We start from the raw sequence: 24533 nt of genomic DNA on the forward strand, positions 1-24533 counted from the left end.
TAAAAAATTCCACACTGGTAGTATGAGTTCAGGAAGCCTGAGGAGGGATAAGAAATAGAGAGCTTTTGTCTAGGGCTGTTTTAATGTACTCCTTCAGGTACTGGTGGGCAGAAATGCCTTAGTCTGAGAAATCCTCTTCCAGAATTTTATTTTATCTTATTTAGTTGTTTATTTTTGTCTGCATTGGGTCTTCCTTGCCGCACGCGGGCTTTCTTTAGTTGCGGCGAGCAGGGGCTACTCTTTGTTGTGGTGTGCGGGCCTCTCACTGCGGTGGCTTCTCTTGTTGCGGAGCACGGGCTCTAGGCGCGCGGGCTTCAGTAGTTGTGGCGCACGGGCCTAGTTGCTCTGCGGCACGTAGGCTCTTCCCGGACCAGGGCTCACACCCATGTCCCCTGCATTGACAGGTGGATTCTTAATCACTGTGCCACCAGGGAAGCCCCTCCAGAGTTTTAGAATGGAGACTGAAGGATACCCAGAGATGCAAAGAAATAGAGAAATCCAAAGTGATGAAATAAATGTATAGAAGAGATTTCAGGCCTAGGCGCAGTGGCAGAAATGCCTGATCCCGTTGGGTACTCTGCTGCTCCATCTCTCCTGTCCCTATATTTGTCAGATTTTTCAAGACAGTGTTGTTACTTAAACACAATCGGGCAGCGCCACTCCTTTCTGCCAGGCCCCATCCAGCCGCCGTCACTGGGATCTAGCCTGCATTTGATACAGCTGGGCCTGGGGATAAGCTGTCTTTCACAGTTTCTCTTGAGACTTCTGGTTCATTTCTTACCCTTGAGGTCTTTGCCCCAAGACAGTTCTCTCTGCTTCTATGGTGCTATGAGTAGGGCAGGTCAGTTAAGCGTTTAGCCCCCTCACTAATTTAGAAAACCAAGACCGCTTCCACCCACATGACCAAAGCCTTTGATGACATCACTACTCAAGACTGTGGCTGACAGGAAGGTCTTGGTGTCACTTTATGGAGGAGACAAGCTGAGAAGCCCAGCTTCTAAATGGCCCCTGCTGGGTGATGAAGTCTTCTTCAGGGAATGTGCTCCCGCTGAGACTTATCTCTAAACCTTTGGAGGGCACGCTCCCTAATAAGCTGCCTGAGATGGGCAGTGCAGACAAGGAACTCCCTTGAAATGAGTCACAACATCTGGAATGGTCGTGCCGGATTACCAGGCAGCCTAGCCAGCAACCCCCTTCTCCTTTCGTAAAACTGAATTCTCACGTGAAGTGGAGCAGGTGATGGCGGCAGGGAGGTGTTGGTGACGGAGACTTCTACCAGAGAGCAGCCTGGCTCCTGCGGGGACCGAAGGACTCGAGAACCTCTGTCTCCGAGGCAGCCGTGCCCAGCATTATCCCCAAGGCACGAGGGCAGACCGAGAGCGTCTTTCAGAAGAGTAGCTGCCTCTCTGTCTCTGAGGCCATGGGGGAGCTGCTTTTCTGTGAGTTTGCTTCCTCCAAGAGCCAAGGCAGTGGCTTCCAGGTGAAGGTTCTTGTGTCCAGTTCTTTCCGTGCTGATGGTAAAGCCCGTTTCTGCTACCACTCGGGTCAAGACTAGTCCTACTGAGATGTCTGTTGTTGCCTTGGAAATTTCCAAAGATCACTACAATTTTAAACATTAACAGTTGCTCAGACAGCTCCTGCACTGGCCCAAGGGGGTCATGGAAAGTTTCCCTTTCTTCTTTGAGCATGAGTTTTGTTTTGCTGATGTTATTTAGTAAAATATTCCCCAAAATATTTCCTAGGGAAACAGAATCTAGATGTGTATCATCACCGTATCTGCCTCCACCACTCCCTCATCCCCCCAATCAGATTATATAGCCTCGACCCAGAGGTCTTTCGGATACTCCAAGTTCTTCGTGGTTACCTTGAGTTAGACTTAATGACAGTCTAATAGGACAATTGCTGGCAAAATCAGTGAAGGCAGATAACATGATCACTGTGATTCGATGGTTCCTAATGCTTCCTAGGCAGGCAGTTATGTTATTGTTCTGAGCTCCAGGTCTTCTGAGGAGAGACTGTTCCTTAGGATTCCATCTCACTTTGGAAAAGGCAGTTCTGACAAAGGTTCCTGAAACAGGATGCTTCTGCCCCAGCCGCGATAATGACATCACATTTAGCCAAAGTTCTTATTCCCCAGCCTGCATTCCCTTTGCAGTTATTACTGTGCTTCTATAGGAGAGAGGTGTGTTTACTAGAACATCTTCCTACCATTTGTTCAGTTTATTCATTTATTCAAACACATTTATTAAGCACTAACCAGGTGCCAGGGGAAGCTTTCTGGAGGAATGATTGCTTGAACCAAGTCTTGAAGAACAAGTTGGAATTAGCCGTGCAGCAGTGAAGAGGGACAAAGTCCATTGACAAGAGAGGCCAGAGCACAAGCTTCATTTAGTTCAGGAAGGCCAGGCTGTAGGGCATAAATGAGAGATGAGGTGGGAGAAATAGAAGGCTGAACATGAGGAGTTTAGGTGTGTCACGGTAGAGAGGCTGTGAAGGCTTTGGGGAGCTCCCGTGGAATTTTAAGCAAGGCAGTATGATCAGATATGTGTTTCCGAAAAACCACTTTGACTACAGTGTGGAAAATGGATTCAAGTGGGGTGAGGCTGGATCCAGGAAGACCATCAAGTATAACTGTATTAATCTAAATGATAAGAGAGGAATGCCTGAAGTAAGGTAGCGGGAGTGGGAGTAGAGAGGAGGTGCAAAACGTGAGAGACAGTTAGAGGGCTTTATGAGGGTTAATGCCATATTGCGCCCAGGATGTAATAAAGAGGGAAGTGTCCAGGGTGACACTCAAGGTCTGGTTGGGCAACTGAGTAGAAAGCAATACCATTCATAGAGATTGAGTGTGGGGAGGGAGGAGAGGAGATATGTCTACTTTGTAACACTGAGTTTAAGGAACCTAAGAAACAGCCAAGAGAAATAGGGGCAAGTCATACTCCTTGACTTTCTCTTTCTCGGCTCAGACTGTCTCACTGCCCTTGGTGATTGGCTTGGGGCGGGGGGAGGGGGAGAGGGGGGCATGTAGAAGCTCTCAACATCCAAGAGAAGTTAGCATAAACCCTCCTGTTGAGATTATTTCCAAAATTTGACCAGATGTTTAAGCAAATTAACAAATGATTAAAGCGGCAGTCGGCAGAGACCTAGACCCCTGTAGGGATAGGCGAGGGAGCAAGGCTACAGAGAAAGCCAAGCCCAGGTGTTCTTGCTAGAAAGATCGGTGTGATGTGGGTCCCCAGGGGTTGGTGGACAGAGAGAAAACAAGGCGACCTGAGTCTGATGGAGAGGGTAAAATAGGCGGTCTAGAAAAAGTACAGATGTTTGCGTTCATTCTGAGAAACTTCTGCCCAATGGCTAGGCTTTCAAAAATGTTTTATTCTATCCATTGTTGGTAATACATTCCACTTTTCTCTATAGTCAAGTGTTTCAGCCCTCAAAAAGACTGTTTCTAAATAATCCAGAGAGAATAGTTTCAGAGAAGGACCGTTGGTTCACGTTTTGCCATTGCCTGTGCGCTGGACCAGCAGCTGGAGACTGCCTCGGGTCCCCGTCTCCAGCTTCGTCAGCAGCCCACCGTAGAGCGTCGAGCCCATCACTCACCCTCTCTGGACCTTAGCCTTTGCCTCCAGAAAGTTAAGTATCATATCCCAGCTTGTTTCTAGGGTCCCTTCCAGCATTAGCATTCTATATCTGTGTCCATTTCTGATTTGGAAGGGCCACATGTCTTGCTTAGAATGGCACATGCTTCTCACTCACCAAAGACACAGGCTTGGACATCAGCAAAATACTTCAGTAAATGGTAGTTCCCAGCACATTCTGTGCCTAGTGTGTAGCAAGGCTGGAAAATTGCCACAGAGACACTCACTGTAGTCCTTAACCCAGCAGGGGTGATTTAGAATGTCACGTTTAAAAATCCACTATCCATGCGTCCCTCTCCCTAAAAAAGTCAGCTTCCTAGCTGGCCTCATCTAGAGGCTGCATTCCTTATTGATCTTCAAATAAAAGCAAACTAAAATGAAAAGGAAGTTGAGCTGTAATATGTGGAAGCTCTCCCAAATGTCCTGATCTTTCTGTCCCTGTTAACACTGGCTCTTTTCAGCAACTTCGTTCTCCATGTGAGTTGATTCTCCAGCTCAAATCCTCCGCCCCGAGAATAATGATGAAAAAGATCATTGATGACTATCCCACTGTCTTTCCAAACTACTTCCAAAAGGGAGTCAGAGCCAAGCCCCCACAGGGGATAGCACTCAGGCTTCTTCAATTTTTGTGTCTCAGGCTGCATCCCTCCATCTTTCCATTTATCCATCTCACCCCTCCTATGGGAATAGAGATTTCAGTGCCCTCAAATACGGGCTACCTTCCAGTTGAGAGTAGTCACATATAATTTTATTTATTTATTTATTTATTTATTTATTTTTATTTTAAATTGTTTTTGGCTACGTTGGGTCTTCGTTGCCGTGCGCAGGCTTTCTCTAGTTGCGGCGAGTAGGGGCTACTCTTTGTTGCGGTGCGCGGGCTTCTCACTGAGGTGGCTTCTCCTGTTGCGGAGCATGGGTTCTAGGTATGCGGGCTTTGGTAGTTGTGGCACGTGGGCTCAGTAGTTGTGGCTCATGGGCTCTAGAGCGCAGGCTCAGTAGTTGTGGCGCACGGGCTTAGTTGCTCCGTGGCATGTGGTATCTTCCCAGACTAGGCCTCGCACCTGTGTCCCCTGCATTGGCAGGTGGATTCTTAACCATTGCGCCACCAGGGAAGCCCGGTAGTCACATATAATTTAACACTCACATGGCAAAAGATGGGATTCTGATTAAACTTGGGTTAAATATTTGTATGAATTAATTAGGTCATAACAAATTCATGGCAATTTCATAGCATTCTTCAGAGGGTTTGGGCTTCTTTACCAAAAGAATCTCATTACTACTCGTGCCACTTTTGTAGGGCAGTTAACATCTATCAAAATGTTTATTTCACATTCAGATATCAGAGAGCCAGAGAGGTTTAATTACTTGCCTGTGGGCACATAGTAAGTGAGCGCTCAGGAAAGATGAGGAACGATCCAGGTGGTAATGAAACGGAAATGTTTGGACTCTGACAGAATAGTTCAGCAAAAGGATGTTAGTCCTGAAATGGGGAGCGTAGCTCAGCCTCCAAGTCCCAGTGCTCTCCCAGGAGAACTGTATTTTCTGCTCTCCTGAATTCTATTATGACAGGTTTTTAAAAATGATTTAAAATTTATGTGTATGTATGTGCATGAAAATATGTAGCTGCTCACAGATACGTATATAGAAGATGAAAGAGAAAAATGGACAGCTTATAATTACAGATATTTTTGTTCATCTGGTATCCAGATGATCTCCCCTGATTCTGACAGTTTTGACAAATCAGTTTATTAAAATTGTAAATGTAACCCAGAGCTGTTTAGTACAGTACTAAGCAGAAGGTGCTTTCTACTCACATTATATTTTGCTGTTGCTTTATTAGAAGTAAATACAGCTTACACTTGAAGGACAAAACAGCCTGTCTTTTATGAGAAGTATGTAACTTGCCATGTGTATTCCCAGTTGGCTTCACTGTTCTGAGACTCTAAGGCTATTTTCCTAGAGCTTTGACCTTGATCAGGCACAGAGACTCCTTGTCCTCTTGTCCCCTTTTTTCCTTCAACTTCCCTGTCCCTTCAACCTCAAGTTTCTAAATCGAAAATTCTAGGGAATTCCCTAGTGGTCCAGTGGTTAGGACTCGGTGCTCTCACCACCAGAGCCGGGGTTGGATCCCTGGTCCGGGAATTCCACAAGCCACGCTGCATGGCCAAAAAAAAGCTAAAGAGAACATTGCTCCCTAATATCCAGAAGGTATTGTTCAGGTGACATTTGAGGAAAGAAATCATCAGAAAGCAAGTTTCAATTTGAGGTGTATAAACCCATTGTGCTTAAGGAACAGATTTTCACTGTAAACTCTTCAGAAAAATTCATGGCAGCAAGAAGTGATGGCGTGGGGAGGCAAGATGGGAATAGTGAGTGCTTCTTTTATTTTTTCTTATAAATTTATTTATTTTATTTTTGGTTGCATTGGGTCTTCGTTGCTGTGCGCGGGCCTTCTCTAGTTGTGGCGAGCGGGGGCTACTCTTTGTTGCGGTGCACGGGCTTCTCACTGCGGTGGCTTCTCTTGTTGTGGAGCACAGGCTCTAGGCACGCGGGCTTCAGTAGTTGTGGCACGTGGCCTCAGTAGTTGTGGCTCACGGGCTCTAGAGCGCAGGCTCAGTAGTTGTGGCGCACGGGCTTAGTTGCTCCACGGCATGTGGGATCTTCCCAGACCAGGGCTCGAACCCGTGTCCCCTGCATTGGCAGGTGGATTCTTAACCACTGCTCCACCAGGGAAGTCCGTGAGTGCTTCTTAAACTGAGAGAGAAGAAATGTACAGAAAGTGGAACTCACTTTATGCAGTCACTGAAAATCGGAAAAGAATTCCTTTTTTTCTCATCACCTACCATGGAAAGACCAGGGAGGTTTTTATTTCATATCTGATTAGCTTCAAGTTGACAGTGTCTTCTACCACGCTGACTTTGTTCCTCCAGCTTTCCTCTTCCCCAGTACCTCTAGTCTGCCCAGCAGTCATGTGTCAACAAGCACATATATCTACGACAAGGCATCTAAATCTTTCTGCCATGGACTATTGGGTAATTTAGTAAAGCCTGTGGACCCCTTCTCAGGATATTTTTCAATGCATAAAATGTATAGGAACATAATGATTAACATTTTATATGCCTACACATTTATGATATAGTAATACTTATGTTTTAGCATGCTAAATAACCAGAACTAATCGCTACTATAAAGTCATAATGTGTGTACACCAGGGATTAGCAAACTACAGCCCACAGACTGTTTTTGTAAATAAAGTTTTATTACAACACAGCTATGCTCATTCATTTACATGGCATCTCTGCCTGCTTTCATGCTGCAATAGCAGAGTCAAACAGCTGCAGAGAGATCATATAGCCCTCAAAGTCTAAAATATTGGGCATCTGGTTCTTTACAGAAAAAGTTTCCCAATCCCTTGTGTAAATTGCAGTAATAGTAATGTGCAATAAAAATATGATTTCTGTTGACGACAGTCATAGGCGCTAACTAATGTTTGCTGCCTACATTCATAATTGATGCAAGTGCTAAATTTCAGTTAGAAGTTACTGAAAATATAGGTGGAACTTTTTTTCCATCCAACTCCACAGACCACCTGAATGTTATCCATGGATCCCTTGGGGACCTGTGGACCCCACGTTGGTAACCTCTGGATGGGATTAAAATTTAAAAGACCTTTCATCAGAAAGAAATCATTCTTTTGCAGTGTGAAAAATCTGCTCCCTTTCTACCTCCTGTCACAAATTTGTGTATTGTAATTTCATATTTTCATATAAGGGGTTTTTAAGGGATAAATGAAAAAGAAGCTAGATCATCCCTAGAATTAGGTGACTCAGTGCCACCTTGGACTCTTATTACCGTTCTGTAAAGACCCAGTGTCTTGCGGAGGAAAGGTTATTTCCGTCAGCTCATGCTAAGAAAAATGTGAGATCCGCTGCCCAGTCAGCTCATTACCCCTGCCCCATCCCACCCTGCCAGGAGAAAGAGCCAGAATCTTCCCCTCCCCCACTCCCATGCTGCTTCTGTCCTCTCTGGTGCATACCTTGGCTTTTCTCATCTTGTCTTTTAATGTCACATCAAGACACGCCATGGGATCTGACTTTACCATTTATGTGGCTATGATGTCTTATTCTCCAGAGATAGCTTCAAGTATTCAGCAATCACTCATGTCCACTTAATGTGAAAATTGGTACCAACTAATAGAATCTTCAGCATGCTAACCACACCATTCCAATAATGAAATGCAAATTTTTCTGGGTTGTGTCTTTTTTTTTTTTTTTTTTTTTTTTTTTTTTTTTAGTATGGTCATTTTTAGACTCTTGAGGAATGGAATATCCTCTTTATTGTGAATTGAAAACTAGAAATAAAGATACAGAGTTTCTTACACTTAATTTAATTTAATATTTTTAAATCAAAGTATAGTTGATTTACAATGTGCTAATTTCTGCTGTACAGCAAAGTGACTCAGTTATACACATGTACACATTCTTTTTTATATTCTTTTCCATTATGGTTTATCCCGGGAGATTGGATGTAGTTCCCTGTGCTGTACAGTAGGACCTTCTTGTTTACCCATTCTACATGTAATAGTTTCCATCTACTAACCCCAAGCTCCCAGTCCGTCCCTCTCCCTCCACCCACCCCCGCCGCCTTGGCAACCACAAGTCTGTTCTCTATGTCTGTTTCTGTTTTGTAGATAGGTTCATTTGTGCCATAAATTAGGTTCCACACATAAGTCTTACACTTATTTTAAATAATCTTTTTACCTAGAGTCATAAGCTGTCATATTCAGTCCTCACAACAGACCCAGAAAGTCCATGTTATTGTTATTCCCATTTTACTGTGAAGAAAACTAATATAGAGAGAGTTTAGGTTACACTGGTAAGTGACAGAATTCCAGAATTCTTGTATTTCTTTTTCCAACTTGGAGAGAAAAGACAACCTTACTTTATATGACCCTTCACTTTCAGGATCAGCTATGGCCCCTGGGTGTGTTTTTATCTACGAGAATCCTGTAGTAGTTCAAACACTGTAGAGAAAGACAGTGACATGGAATAGTTCTGACTGTAGACTCGGGTCTAGGCTGTAGATCATTTCCCAAGTTTCTCATCTGTGCAGTCAGGGCTTTGAGAGAGACCATCTTTAAGGCCCCTTCCAGTGTCATCTAACCATCTGTGTTCTAGGATATTCAGTGCTAAGGATGTTGAGGAAGCCCAGCTTGTGATGAGTTCCCAGCCTGCTTTCTGCCTTTCAGGTGGGTCATTAGAGGCAAAGACTGGTCCAGCAGTGGGACCTCGGAGATGGATTCGTAAGCACCGTAGCCACCGTCCTGTGTGCTGAACAGCTCTAGTGATACAGCAAAGCAGGGGATATTATTGATTTTTCAAATAGTGTTTGAATATCACCTTATTGAGACAAAATGAAAAGAATGTATGGGGACGCAGAGCCGCACACTGCTGCAGGAGGCCTAAAAATAAAAAAGGAAAAAAATAGTCCCCATGTATGAGAGTGGGGGAAAAAATGTAAACAAGCGCCTGTGTGTGGGCACACAGCAGCCGCCCGGAACTTCTGAGCTGCCAGAGAAACGTACAGTGTGTGAGAAGGAACACATGGGCTTCACTGAGTGATCAGTGCCGTAGGTTTCTATAGAGTTTGAATTCTGATCTAGCCCTAGTCTGATTCAGCCCCAACTCTGCTCGGCTTCCAGGACAGTGATTTGAACTGACAGCCTTACCACCTGTTGTTAATTGGACTTTGGTGCTTTCTCCTCCTGCTGTCATTTCTCATTTCTGTCCTTGACTTCGTTTTAGGGGTATGGGGGCGATGGGGAGTGACCAGCCCTCAGGAAGAGGGCCCAGGTACGGGGTGGTGCTCCCTCTTTCCTCCGTCTATCTCAGGCTCTGCGTGGATTGAGGTGGAATCCGTGTTTCCCTATCCTGTTTTGTTCCGTCTGTATTGAGCATGTATCACAACGTGCTGTAGTTTTCTGCTCACATTTCTGACTCCCTTCTGGATTGTAAGCTCCTGAGCAGTCGAGGTTGAAAAGTCATGTCTGTGATCCCAGCACCGAGTTCTGTGCCTGGCACTAAAGAGGTGTTCCGTAATACTTGTTGGCTGGCTGGATGAAGGGTGGGCATCATTCTCCTAGCCTAACCCGTCCTACCCCTGCTCCACTCCCAACAGTACCGTTGTCATTATTTTCCAGCCGGGGCTGGTAGCCCCACCGCCCATCATGTCAACAGAACTAGAAATATGGGGTCATCCTCACTGCTACCTCCTTCTCCACACAAATAAATCACCAATTCCTGCTCATTTTTTTTTTCCCTAAAATTTCTCTAATTTGTCCTTTCTCCTTTTCATTCCTATTACCACCGCCTGGTTATTTCCTCGGTATTATCATTGTCTGCTCTTCCTACCTTCACTTTGGCTTCCATTTATCTGTGCTGTGACACTGCTGCTCTGACCTTGTCACTGTCCTGCCTGAGGTCTGTCTGAGACTCCCTGTTTGCCCACAGCGGCTCTTAGCATCGTCTGCAGAGCCTTTCCTTGCTCTGGCTTCTGCCTGCCTCTACATCCACGGCTCCGACCACTTCCTGCCTTGAATTTTCTGTTTCAGCGGCACCTGAATTCTTATGGTTCCCCATATGAGTCATACTGTTTGCTGCCTAGGATGCCTCTCTCACTTTTGCTTTTTCCATTCTCAGTCATACTGTGAAACTCAGGACATATATCACTTCCTCGTCTGATCCTGTCTCCCCGTGGAAGGAAGGGAGTGAGGGAGAGGGAGAGAGTGGGCATCTCCTCTGGGGCTTTTACAGCACTCTGTACATACACCTCAATGTCCGAGGCACGGGAAGTCACTTCCATAGGGTATTGAACTTCCAACATGCCTCTTCCAATTGCTTAATACCCTCAAATTCTCTCCATTTTCCTTCCCAATCCTTTTCTAAAGTTTTTATTCACGTTAGGATCAAAGTGACAGGTGTGTGTGACCTTTCTTAGGGGGATGGCCATTTTTATAGAGCCCTACTCCTCTACAGATGGGATACTGGCCTTAGTGAATGAGGAGGCATCTCTTGGGGTTGCCAGATAATCCCAGGAAAATGACGAACCCGTTGAACTCTGACTCGGCTGCTCAGTTGGGTTAACACTTGCCTTTGCACTCACTATAGAGTGAGGAATGGAGAATGCAGTGGAGCGCCAGTCACACACCGTGAAGGGGGGCCGTGAACCAAAAGCAGTGCTGAGCCCAACCAGAAAAAAGCCTGGCATTCTAGAAACGGCATGGTCTCTGAAAGATCGACAAGCCTGGGTTCCAATCCATTGTTTGCCACGTAACAGTGGAAACTTGAACAAGTTCCTTAAACCCTCGCCTCCTCTGTTGAACATGCATACACACTGAATTGCAATAAGGATTCAGTGAGTAAAAATACGTTATATGCTTCGAAGAGTCACGAGCACATAGTAGGTGATCCATGATGAAGGCTGCCTTCGTTGTTACTTTCCCTGTCTCACTCCCGCCAGACAGAGGTTGTTGTGTAATGAGAATGCCATAGTCTCTGAGCTCTGTGTGCGTTTTCTCTTGTGTCACTTAACTTGGCCCTGAGGCTGAACTTCCAAGTCCACGTCAGTGGGTGGCTTTTGATTCAAACACCCTAGTATGTGTTTCCAGTTTTCAAACAGTTGGTGAGAGCATTATAAAGCCCCAAATCCTATACGTGGGAAAGCAGTGTGGTATAAGAAAGGAGGTACACGCGAGTCCTGGTCCTGGTTTCTCTTCTTGGGAGCTGTGTGATCTTGGACAGAACCCTTAGAGTCTCTGCCCCTGAGTTGTAAAGATCCCATGAGGTTAACGTGTACATGGAACTTTCTGTTGTTGGATGTGCTTTTTTAATGTCCTTGTGGACACTTTGGCACTGTAATAGTGGTTTGGTTATAACTATATAGGAGCCAGACCTCAGCCTTATATTTAGCTATTAGAGATGAGCAGGCTTTGCTTTGTCTTCAAATGAAAACAAAACTCACCGTGAGAAGTAGAACATAATCAGTATCACCAAGTATTAATTTTCAAAGATAATTCAAGAAGCTCTTTTCTTTAAAACATTTCTTGGAAAATAAGCCCATAGATCTTCACTTTTATTAATCGTTCCGTAATGGAACTTTGGATTTTTCCCCAGGCTTAAGTAGAATGGTTATTTCTAAGTCTGCTATTTCCTGGCGTCAGATCTTTCTAGGAACAGCTCTGGGTCTCTTGGCCAATTTGGCATCAGAGCTTCTGGGCCAGTTTCCTCAGCTTCTGTGATTTTCTCAAAGGTCTGACAGTGTTCGTCAGAGAGTCATTTCTGCTGAATCCTTGTGGTTTTTCTTCCCCATAAGCCACAGAATTAGAAAAGGAGGGATGAAGCTAAGAGCCCAGCCTACTGTTGGGCTTGGGTTGGCACCTAATGTTGGTTCCCATCTGTCTGAAGAGTATACTCCAGTCTTCCTCAGCCACGTAATTCCTCTGGGACTATTCCCAGAAGGAACTTTTTCTGTCAGTTTGTAGTTTGCTCTTTGGAGGACAGTGAATACTACCTGTCATTTTCCCCATTTTTCCCTTACTGTCACTAGCATTTACTAGAGTTTGACTCAAGTTCTTTGAGAATAATCTCAGAGGAGCATCGAACCCACTCTTTCTTTTTCCCATTGCATTTCCCACACTGTAAGCATAATAAGCATGGAATTATCTTTCTTCAGCCTCTAGCCAACATGTGAGCAGCCCCTTTCATTTTTTTTCCAGTTTTATTGCAATATAATTGACACTTGACACTGTATAAGTTTAAGGTGTACAACATAAAGATTTGATACGCGTTAACATCCATCACCTCACATAGTTACAATTTTTTTTTCTTGTATGAGAACTCTTAAGGTCTACTCTTCCATCAACTTTCAAATACACAATACAGCATTGTTAACTATAGTTGTCATGTTGTACATTACTGAGTGGTCCCTTTCAACTTTATTTTCTGTGTTTGGCATCTACCTGTGTAAAACAGCAATAATCCCAATCTTCCTCAATGGGATTTGCCGCCCCCCCACCACCACCAAATAGGATTCAGAACAAAAAGAACTAAATAAATCCCAGAAACTACACGGAAGGCTCAGCTAATGTCGAGTCCGAGTGCCCTACACTGAATTACTGTTTCCCACGTAAACAGTGTTCTAGAAGGAGTTACATTCCTGATGAAGAACGTAATGGCCAACTCATTGGGAAATAACCAAATTAAAAGTGTTTAATTCTAACTTTTAACTAACTGCGGGGAACACCTTTTTTAGGCACTTCCATATGACCTGTGCGAAATTAACAGCAAAACATCCGATACAGAGTTACAAACGTAACACAGTTTTATGAGCATCTTCAAATGATGTACCTTTATACTGTTGAGACTTTAATTTTCCAAACACTAATTAAGTGGGGCAGATAAATACCTCTTTCATCCAATTACCTTCTGTTTTATCTAGTTAGCTGCGTGTGGGCCTCCTGAAAAGGGACCTGGGAATGAGGGTCAGAAAGTAGACAGACCAGCGGTGGAGGGGGTACAAGTGACCAAGCCCTGTGAACATGGCTGAGTGTGTGGGGACTCCCGGTGTTGTAGTCTATGCCATTTGGCAAACATTTCTCCTCAAGCCCTCAGCTAGTTTATAACATTTCCTTTTACAGCCCATCACGATGATAGTAACCAACCCCAGAAAAACATCAAGCCGTTAGAAACCATCGTGTTGGAAGATGAATGTGACCTCAGAGACCTCCATTCTATCCACCACCCCCATCCCATCCCACCCCCTTCAGTGTCCAGTGAATTTCTTTAGCCAAAGTGGTTGCCATGGTTCTTGGGTCAAAAGGAGGATATTTGGAGAGATTTTTCTAAACACACACATATAAATGTTGAGAAATAGGACTCTAAAAAGTAGGAGTTATACACAGACCCCAGTCCCTCTCTGTGAGTAAGACAAAAGGCAGCACGATCTATAAATACGGTAAAGTGCCTTCAAGCCTTCAAATGCTGACTATTCGGGGTGGGGGGGAGGGAGAGAGGGAGGGAGCAGCTCTGTGTGACACAACGCATGCATGCCATCTGCTCCCTCAAACACAGCCTCATAAGACATTTTCCATTTTTGAACAAGGAAACAACAATTACGTTTTAAGTTGCATTGGTTAAGGACAGAAAAATATAACTTGGCACGAGTTCCCATGCTGGCCTTTTGGAACGGGTTGGTCTGTAACACCATACTGAGTCTGTTTTCTATCAGTGATTCCTAGCCAGCTTATTAAACAGATTTATACAATGAAAGAATCTAATAACAGAAACATTCACCTCCTTTATTACTTGGCATTATTTATGGTTTAAGTTTTTTCAGCTACTTTTTTATGCACCGGAATCTGGCAACATTGTACTTATAAAGTTTATGTACCAAAGTATGAGTAGGTTGGGGGAGTTATTATATGTGTCCCCTCCATCTGGCCACGTGGACTCCTGCAGCAGAGATGCTGAGGACCTATCTGGCCCGTCCTCTGAGTGTTTTAAGCATGGAATCCTGTTTCCTTTTGGATTCCATGATGCTTTTGCCCCAGGCAAGGGTTAATTTTTTTCTCCTACAAGGAGTAATGTTCCTTTTAGCCCTGGGTTTAGTAATAGGGGGGAAAAAAAAAAGAACCTTAGCCTGTGTGAGAATGTTTATAGGGGAATTAGATAATTCTCCACCGATTTGCAAACATCTCAAATTTTTCAAGATGGACGAGCTATCCAGAGCCTCCCTTTTCCTCCCCATTCATCCTCTGATAATGAGGGATTAGGGAGAGGTAATAGAAATTTTTTGAGGGAACTGGTGTGGGGAGAACCCGGGGGTACTACACTCTAGAGCATTACTCCCCAAATGGCCCTTTTGTAGGAGACATAGCAGGGAGCCACTTACAGGGGCATCAGTGGACCCAAAGTGGGTGTCAGATGGGCCGTGGCGTGGCCAGTGTGGCCCCGACCCTTCCCTGCCTCAGTGACCCCTCTGCATCCCAGCTTCATCATAGCATAAAAGAAATTTTCATGTGTTTGTTCTCCCTGAGAAAGAACGAGTCCCATCTCAGATAGGCGTCGCCTCCTCTCCCTGAGCTGCATCCTTCTTCCCAAGGAAAACCCATATGTGAGACACACTGAGCAACATCTGGAGCTGGAGAGGTGACCCAGGCGCTTTTGGATTGTGAAGTAGCTTCTGTGGGAAAGCGGTGGCCTGTTTATGGGTTCATGGGTTAAGGAGGAAGAACAGGATGACAAGAGGGAGACCAGGAGGCTCCCATGTATCTACATGCCCTTGTAAGAAGCAGCTCATGAGGTCAAATGGCAATTTGTAAAAGGAAGCCGTGAACACTGGCAAATGAGAACGTTGGTGGTTCAAGACGAAGGTATAAAATTAAAGGAAAGGCTTATGCTTAATGCAGTTTTCCTTATAAAAACCTACAGCATTTAGGCTACCACCTTGTGTTTCCTTAATAAGGAAGCCGAATCCCAGCCATGTGGTGGGAATTAGTCATTGCCATCCATATGGTTCATACTAATAGATATAAGAATTCAGGGGTTAATGAACATGGTCCTGGTTCTCAGTTATCAGTGGGGATTGCCAGAGGTTTGCCGGGTGGATGGACCAAAAGAGATCACATTTCTTCCTTCTCCCAGCTTCCAGATTTCCAACCCTTCTTCCCTGTTACGCATATAAGTATATGGGCTCCCGTCTCTTTGACCCACTCACCCATCCCTGTTTTGATGGGGCTTTTGAATAATCAGAAATGAGACCATTGAAAGAACTCCCAAATCTCTCTCGTTGGCCCACATGTGAACCATCTCTCAGAAACCAGTATTTCCCCTGAGCCCAGGTACCGAGCCAAGCTATGAACAAAAAATTAGAGGTGTGAGAGACATGATGAGGATCCTGCCTCCAGGCCCTGCCCTCCGAGAGCTCCCCGTCTTGTTCTGTATAAACAGGTCATTCTCGTGGCAAATATTGTGAGAGAAAAAGGACTCCCAATCTGTTGACCTGTGTGTGTTTGGGGAGGCAGCTGGCAGGAAGGTCGAATGCAGAAGAGGGAAGGCTGTGTTCCAGATGGCTTCTGAGGACCTTCCAGGACGTTGGTGGCAGTTCATGGATTAGAACATGGGCTCTGGAGCAGTCTGCTTTGACTTCGGTTCCCAGCTCTACCTCTAACTAGCTGTGTCACCTTGGGCAAGTTACTTAACCTCTCTGTGCCTCATTTCTTCATCCATAAAATAGTATACCTACATCCGAGGGTTGTTGTGAGGACTCAGTGAGTTAATACGTGTAGAACACTTAAAATACTGCCTGCCCACCACACAGAAAATACTGCCTGACAGTAAATGCTGTATATAATTACTAGCTGTTATTACTATTTTCACATATTTTGTGTGAATATATATAAATGTGATATATGTATACCTATCCTTTTTTTCTTCTTTAAGCTCCTACTATACAGAGAGCCTAACTTGCTTTCCATATCAGCACATACAGATTTATCTTATGACATTGATTTAAAATTAACTTTCTTTGGGGAAATTTTATAACTAACCCCTCAGAGATTGGAGATTCTATGTGGTGGCGCCTCTCTAAGATCGGATCTTCCTCTGGTTGATGGAATTACATTCTTCAGTGATCAAATTTGAGATCTCTATTCAAACTGTCTGTGAAAATTTTAGATATTTGTTTTTTAAAACCACATGAGGACACATTATCCACTATTTGAAGGAGTCACTGTATACTAATTCCTAGGCTGCTTGAAGAATTAGTAGGTAAATTGCTGCTTTTAAATCCCCCTGAAATATAGGGCAAAAGGGAACTTGGCATCCTGTATTGAAAAGATACATTTTTAAGTCAACTGTTAGGGCAAATAGGTCATTTCACATCTCAGCCTCCTGAGACTTGTACTTCTCCAAACTGATGTGGTTTCTGGCAGTTAGAAATGAAGCTGGAGGATTTTTTTTTTTTTTTTTTTTTTTGCGGTACGCGGGCCTCTCACTGTTGTGGCCTCTCCTTTGCGGAGCACAGTCTCCGGACGCGCAGGCTCAGCGGCCATGGCTCATGGGCCCAGCCACTCCACCGCATGTGGGATCTTCCCGGACCGGGGCACGAACCTGTGTCCCCTGAATCGGCAGGCGGACTCTCAACCACTGCGCCACAGGGAAGCCCTGGAGGATCTTTTGATCTCTTGTTCCTTAAATGTGAGCCCTGGGTCGTCATTAAGAGGTGCTGGCCCTTGGGAGAGTTCTCCCTGATTTACCCCCTAGGAACAGTGGCTCCAAATCCCAGTCCAGGATCCTACATGTTACAGAATCTGTGGCATATCCATTAGACAGGTCTGTCCAAGGAAACAGAATGGAGCAAGGAGAACCGTGGTATCAGCCAGATGGGCTGGACCGTCTAGCGGATGCCAGTTCTCCCAGAAGGCAGATACCCTGTGTAATTCACATCTGGTACTGAAGAGGCTGGAGTGTTGCCACACCCCAAAATGGCACTGACCTTGGCCATGCTGTTGGGGTAATTGGACTTTCAAGATGAACTCCCTGAACAATCTCACCACTGTGGCTGGCACAAACAGGCTTTTCTTTAGCAGCAGACGTTCATGTCTTCTCACTCCAACTTTTTTTTCTTGAACAAACATATGTATTGTGGCCAATGCAAGGAAAATCCCACTCATCATTTTGTTCTGAGTTGTTTCTGTCCTGAAACAATAGTCTAGTGTACCCAGGGCCCTTGAAAATCTGGTTTCCATGCCTGTGTGAATCTCCTTGGAAGCCCCTGAGGCCAGGAAGCCATTGGTATTACCGAAGCCTTCCTACCGCCATCCGTGACATCAGTGGCTTTGCATCAGATTGGCTCCTTTTTCCATGGCCAGAGGGTGAACTTTAGCAAAAGATCCCCAAATCTACGGGCTTCTAAGTGCCTGTCTTTTCTCCCACAAGGGAAGGTAGCCTCTTCATTACTTCGATGAGCAAAACCAAGGACTTGTCTTCTTCTCTGAGCACCCACTTCACTCAGTAGAAGGAATATGTCTCCAGGCACTGCAGACTAGTGAATAAGCACTTTCCAAGCCCAGGTACTAGGTTAGGCACTTCTATCTTTAATCTTGTTGGGTTCCTCAAAATCCTGTGAGGTTTTTAATCACAGACTTTCTACGTACTAATCGAGAAACCTACTGTGTGTGAGGCATAGACTACGTAATGATGAACAAATCAGACAAGCCTTTGTGCTCATGGAGGTTGCCACCGAGTCGACAGGAATCCTGTTATTTCCATATTGAGAGGAAACCGAGGTTCAGAGAATCGAGAGGTTCTCAGGGCCACACAGCTCTGAAGGCCAGAGCCCCAATTCCGATGCCTGTCTGACTCCACAGACTGTCCTCCTTGCAGTGTGCCACACTGCCTTCCTGCAGGAAGCGTAATCTGTGGTTCCACTTAAAATATGAGGAAACATCTGGAATATTAGTTTTCAACCACATTTCAGACGCGGAAAGTGGAGCCTAAGGAATAGCCCAGTTGGCTCCTTGCTGAGAGTGGGTAAGAGTAGAAAAGAATTGCTGATCTCCAGCATTTTGTTACCAGAATAACCCCACAGGAGAGGCCCGGCTGAACTGGGATTTGTGTGGGCCAGACAGTGTAAGGGGTTCGCTTCCAGAGCTGCAGGACAGGAGCTGGGATTCTGGTCCAGCGCCGCATCCTCCCTCGAGTCCCGCCTGCCGAGGAGGTGCGGCCTCTGGAGGCGGCCTTTCCGGCTCGGGTAGAGCTCGGCGGGGCCGAGGCAGTTAACGATTAAACAAGAAGCAGCCTTTGGCAGCAGACCTCACGGTTTGGGTTCCAGGGTGCAGGATAAAAATATACAACTGGAAAGGCAAGCTCCCAATTAAGTGGAAGAGCTCGCGCAAGAGACGTTTCAGTCCAGTGTCGCCAGTGACCACACGCGCGCCCACTGTCTCCTCAGACGGCCCCGCGCTCCCCGCCCCATACTTAGCGTTGGCTCCAGGATTTTGTGGGGAACGTCAGCTGGAGCACACAGGCCTTTTCTCTTTTCCATTCAGAGAAAAACTTGCATGCCTTCAGCCCAGCCATTTATCTTCTTTGGCGTCTTAGAAGAGGAGGCTGTGAGAACAAGGAGTGTCGTTAGTGATCATCTGGTCGAATCCAGCTCCTGGGCTTAATGCTGTTGAAACCGAGGCCCAGACAGGGGAAGTGACTTGAGCAAAGTCTCTTTGCCAGCGAGGTGAGGGGTAGAGAGGAGATTAAAGTCTAGGTCTTCTGATGTCTGTATCCACCCCCGCCCCTCCCCCTCCAAGTGTCCCAAGCCAGCACCATTGGGCAACCTGCCAGTCACATTTCTTTCCTTCTCCCCCCCGAAACACAAGTGTGCTCAGCCCTCCTCTGCTTTTACAGGAAAGGATGCTAAGGCAGGGAGTGTAAGCAGTGCCCACAGAACTGACAAGAACAGATGCCAGAGAGGGAACCACAGGATCCCGACTAGCAGGGCTGGGCCTTCTCCATCTGACCACATTCCCTCTCTAAGAACGTGTTGTGGGAGGCTAGATTTGGCCTCCCCTGAGCTCCCAGCCTGCAACAGCCCTCCTAATGGCCCTACGGTTCCTGGCTTCCCCTTGCCACTGACTTTCCCCTCCGCCGCTGCCCGGGACAACCGTACAACTACAGTGACTTTGAGCCTTGCCAAGACAAGCCCAATAGTTACTTTCAGCCTCCATTTCTTGCCAAGCCTGAAATAGTAATTGCCTGAAGGATTCCAAAAAGCTGGACTTTATCTGCAGCAGAGACTCCGTAAATCAAAACGCAGGTCTTATCTCTCCATTCTCTCCTCTCTGTTGTGTGGTCTCCTAAATGAAAAATGTTACCTAATTGCCTAAAACAGCTGGCCTGATGTTTAATTATTTCGGCTCGCTAACCTGATATTCAGGACCAATAAATCGTACCCAGGGAGTGGATAATGCTCTTTACAGATTGGGCTTGTCCAGGTTGCCTTTGTTAGAGATGTTGATTTCAGCCACCAGAGGGAATTCCAGATCTGAATGCTCTTAGCAAAGCACCGCATTTGTCTGACGTTGGAGCTCCCCTTGACCCATCTGAGCAACTGTTTGCTTAGAAAATGCCTTTACTCCTCTCCCAAACATTCCAATGGCGTGCCCTCCTGCACCCCTGCCCAGCTCAGCCTGCACTCCCTGTCCCGAGGCCCAGGAGAGCCTGAAGAGCAGCTGCGAACCTTACCCGCAGCCTTGGTGCCTGTGCTCTCACCTCAGAGCAGAGAAGCCCATGGAAGAGGCAGCACAGTGTCGCTGGTTAATAACAGCCCCAGGATTACAGGCCAGTGAGCTCCAGCGATCCTCTCTGACCTCGAGTCTCTCCACCCACACCCCTAACTCCTCCCCCACGTGGGACCTGGATTCTGAGCAGGCCAGATGGCTTGTCGTTCCCTGACCCCCTCTGCTCCTGCCGGTCCCTGGGATGTCCCCTCGCCTCACCTCCTCTTCCCTCCCATCTGCCAGATGCCACCTGCTCCTCCTTCAGGAGCCCCCTCAAGTGGCAGCGCCTTTGCACAGCCTTGTCCTTCACCCCTCAGTAAGCTCAGTGGTTCCCATGGCCAGTGTCTCTACTCTACCTCCATCGTCCACCCTCGTCTGTTCCTGTGCTTCTTCAGGGGTGGGACTTGACCTTGCCATCTGGGATTCTCTGGTGCTTAGGATCATGTCTGATCTACAGCAGGAACTCAGCACATGTGTACCGAATGGGAGCTGTTCGGGAGGGGAGCCTAAGATGTCATTCTTAGAGCAACAAAGATAGGGTCACGGAGCTGTGTCTATACTTAGTGTTTGATCCAAGAAATAAAGGAAGGAGAGAGGGAGGGAGGGAGGGAGGGAGAGGAAATAAATAGAAAAAAGAGGCAGATTCTTCAGAAAAGAAACCCAGGCCCTCTGAATGGCGTGGCCCTCTTCTCGAGCCCGACGCCTACTCACGCTCACCAGCAAGACTCGGCATGCTGTGCTCGATTCCTCGGGGTAATAGCCACCAATTCCTGCCATTTGGGTTTATTGAATTAACAGTTTCAACCTAAATTACGTTTAGCTGTTTTCCCCTAAGGAATTCCTCGTGCATTCGATCGGCTGGTGTAAGAAGCAAACTCCGGCCGTGGCCAGTCCTTCCGTGGAACTGCTTCTGGGGGAACCAAAATTCCTTCCTCACAGCAGACACTGAAGGTGCCATCAGACTTAGGGAGACTCCCTATGCAAGTCTGAGCTGGGTACAGCAGGTAGAAAAGTTGCTTCCGCTGCTTTATTTTCCTGAAAATTGCAGGTTTCCAAAGAGTAGTCTCTTCTCTCTAAACTTAATATATGTATGTATTCTATCCATTATATTATATTCAGCTGTTTCCTCCCAGGTATTCGACTGATACGCACGTTCCATTGCCAGGCTTTTAAGAAGCCTTGGCTCCACATCTTCCTGCCACCCTCACCCTCAGGACAAAGCCGATAGACCAGTGAGAGAGGGGACTCCTCTCCAGAGCCCACCCAGGGATGCCATATATAATACGATGTAATCAAACAACATAAGGGCAACGCTGACTAAATAATAGGTCAGATGCTTTTTTTTTTTTTTTTTTTTTTTAAGTGGGGCTGTCACTGTTGTGGCCTCTCCCGTTGTGGAGCACAGGCTCCGGACGCGCAGGCTCAGGGGCCATGGCTCACGGGCCCAGCCGCTCCACGGCATGTGGGATCTTCCCAGACCGGGGCACGAACTCGCGTACCCTGCATTGGCAGGCGGACTCTCAACCACTGCGCCACCAGGGAAGCCCAGGTCAGATGCTTTTATGCTTTCATTCATTCATCTACAGATGATGTTATTTTCCTTATCAGCAAACAGCCTTTCTCAAACACCTGCTCGTTTGTGGGCCCGTGCTGAGAGTTAGGCCTGACCTGGTGGGCTGGTAGCAGCAACAGGGACAGCTGGCCGTGGAGCCCTCTAGCATGTTGAGCCTCCAGCAAGACTCTCCTAGTGGGGCAGGAGAATGGTGGCTGGCAGGGTAAGGCACCGTCTTGTTCCTAGACAGCTGACGCTGCTCGGGGCAGGGATCCAGTGCACAGATACCCCTGGGACTCATCCTCAGGGAGGGAACAGAAGCGTAGTTATTAGAGCAGAGGCACAGCCTGCCATGGGGGGCCGGATGCCGATCTCTTCCCCTCCACCCGCCTGAGGGCAGACTTGGACCAAGAACCTGGGTGAGATCTGAGGGTGGGAGGAACAAGGTAGAACGTGCCAGGTTGCCCTGAGCGACACGGCTCTGCAGGCCTGACAAGTCAGACCACGTGGTGGAGGGGCAGCAAGCACAGTGTTTGTGCTCTGGGCATCCCAGGAGGTACGGGACGCTGGGGCAGAGACCTCCTCCGCTGCCAGAGCTCCGTCCCACCCTTCCCGTCCTCCCCTTCCACCATCACACTGGGGACCAAACCCCTGGCTAGAAGGGGCTAGAACCTGCTGGAAAAAGAATGGACAGGTTCCCTGCCAAGTGGCATCAACCCTTCATTTAAGAGACTGTCTGTGGGTTCTGCAGGTGAACTCTGCCCTTTTTTGAGGCAGGAGTAGAGATGCCAGAACTAACTGACTTTTCTACATTGGAACCTCTCTCCTCAGGCTCCAGGGTTTGCAGTGTCCAGTCTCTACTCCTTGGGGGCATCCAGGCAGCAGCTGTCTCCTCTCCTCCTCTCCTCTAGTTGGAGCAAAATGTAGTCTTTCTTGATGCCCACCGGGCAGCACCATCTCCCTTTCCCATTGCCATCAGCAGCCATGCCCTGCTCCCCCAAACGGCAAGTGTGGCCATTTCGAAGTGTCCTGTAGCATTAACAAGGAATGAACGGCTTAATGACATTCTGAACCACACACAGACAAAAGGTTACTCCCATATTTCTCCCCGCCCCGTGGTGAGACGGCAGCCTTGTGTGGGGTTTCTGCGAAGCACTCCTGCTCCAAGGACGTGCGCTATTTCCAGCCCAAGTTGTCCACCTGCAACTTTCTGCTAGTGTTAGCAGTTTCATCTCCCATTATTAGAGTCCAGCTGGAGCACCTTTGAAGTTGGTCCCATAATGTTAAATGTTAACTATAATTTCTCTTGGCTCTCGCTGAAGAGTGCATTCCTTCTGTCGGTATGATAATAGCCATGGCTATATTGGCCGTGTTCTAGCTGACCACCTCAGCAATTGCTTTCTCTCCCATGGTGACATAGAAAGAGCTTTGTACTGTGCATCGTGAAACTTGGGTTTGGACCTGGTCCTGCCAGGAGGCCTTGTGACCTTGAGCAAGTCCATTCTCTTCTCTGGTTCTCATTGTCATGCTCCGTGAAATGATGGGTAAGGGCTCCTGCCTCTGAGTCTAGATTCCAAGATTCAGAGTGTACACAGTGATTCTCAACTCCTGCTTCTTGCCCCTGCCTGTGGCCTTCCTCCCTCCCCAGAATTCTCCCCCATCTGCATGTCCCAGTAGGAAGCCATGATCTGGGAATACCAGTAATATGTAGAGAACCTGGGATCGTTCTGACCGTTTGAACTTGAAATCCTCAGAGACCCTTACATTCTAATAAAAAGGTATGATATTGGTGATATGACACCCCCTACATCAAACTCTATCATATTAAGGAAACCTTAGAACTCAGATCTACAGTCTGGCCTGATAATTTACAATTCTGCTGGGATTGGTATGAGGAATAATTATATCTATTTATTCCACTGTCAGAATATTGATGCTAGGTTTTCATATTGTCTCTGTCACTAGAGATTATAATTAAATAATATGTCAGATGTATTGATCATATTCTTATAAATTTGCCTGATATGCTATAGAGGCCTTTTGTTGTTACAGTATATCACAAGATTAAATTCAAAAGTTTGCCAGGCCATCTAGGTCTGTTTAAGAGATCTCCTCTTTTTTTCTTAATAAACCACAAATTTTTGATGGCTTGTCATTTTGACATTGACTAAAGTAATTTCTTTTTCCTCTCTTGTGCAGTATTGTTATCTCTGTTAGCTGTTAATCAGATTAATAGCTATAATTCCATTAAAATGAAAAGTGGTGTGTATCTTTGAAGGTGGATTTCAAATGTGTTTTTCAGCGTGAACTCATAGTTTTCAGAAAACAAGTCTGTTTTTTTCTATGCATTTATTATGAGAAATTTTCCATAGGAAAAAGTGTATTTTTACTGGTTCTCTAGACTTTAGTTCCATTCTTCCAATACAGAAATAGCAAATAAACATACGTTTATTCATCAACTACTGTATTTCTAAGAATACTATAAATGAGACCTGGTCCAGCTAAGGAGATGGATTCTAATAAGATGATAAGTAGGCAAGATGGGAATTGAGAGACAAGAGGCATTTCTGGATTGGATTTATGAGAACAGATATGGCAGCAAAGGTGTATGTAATGCTGTCCAAGAGCACAAGAGGCCAAGGATGGCAACAGGAGGAATAGGAAATGAGAGATGGGAAAACATCTGAGGTACACAAGATACCTGATGTTTACTCTCTAGAATCATCCTCAAATGCTTGTTACACTCTTGTTGTCCTAAAGCTATCCATTATTTTAAGTCCAAGACCCCAGATGTTTGCCAAAAGAAGGGAAAACCAAGACATTTTCTACGTGGTGGGCCAGGGAAAAAAATTGGCCACTTTTGTACATATATGCTTTTCCGTATAGGTCTAGAGAAACAATTAGCTAATGAAATTTAGAAGTCCATGTAATATGTTATGATACCTGCCCAGGGAAAGTTCAGACATAGTGAACTGAAAAGGGGTAAATTGAGAAAATGAATTGTGCCCTATAA

The 24533-nt window shown here is 46.0% G+C and overlaps 1 protein-coding gene across 6 annotated transcripts in view; it reads left to right on the top strand.

The window, feature by feature from the left end:
• BCAS3 (BCAS3 microtubule associated cell migration factor) overlaps positions 1 to 24533 on the top strand; it is a 576338-nt gene that overhangs the window by 488625 nt on the left and 63180 nt on the right. For 3 of the 6 annotated variants that reach the window (XM_082603190.1, XM_082603191.1, XM_082603197.1), the window contains exon 23: positions 19097 to 19525. The exons of the other annotated variants lie outside the window; for them this stretch is intronic. In XM_082603190.1, the coding sequence (XP_082459316.1) occupies positions 19097 to 19437 (341 nt within the window). In that variant the 3' untranslated portion in view covers positions 19438 to 19525. Of the gene's footprint in view, positions 1 to 19096; positions 19526 to 24533 lie in introns of those variants that run through there. 6 annotated transcript variants of the gene reach the window in all.

Source organism: Mesoplodon mirus (assembly GCF_964341445.2).
Source record: "Mesoplodon mirus genome assembly, chromosome: 18".
NCBI lineage: Eukaryota > Metazoa > Chordata > Mammalia > Artiodactyla > Ziphiidae > Mesoplodon > Mesoplodon mirus.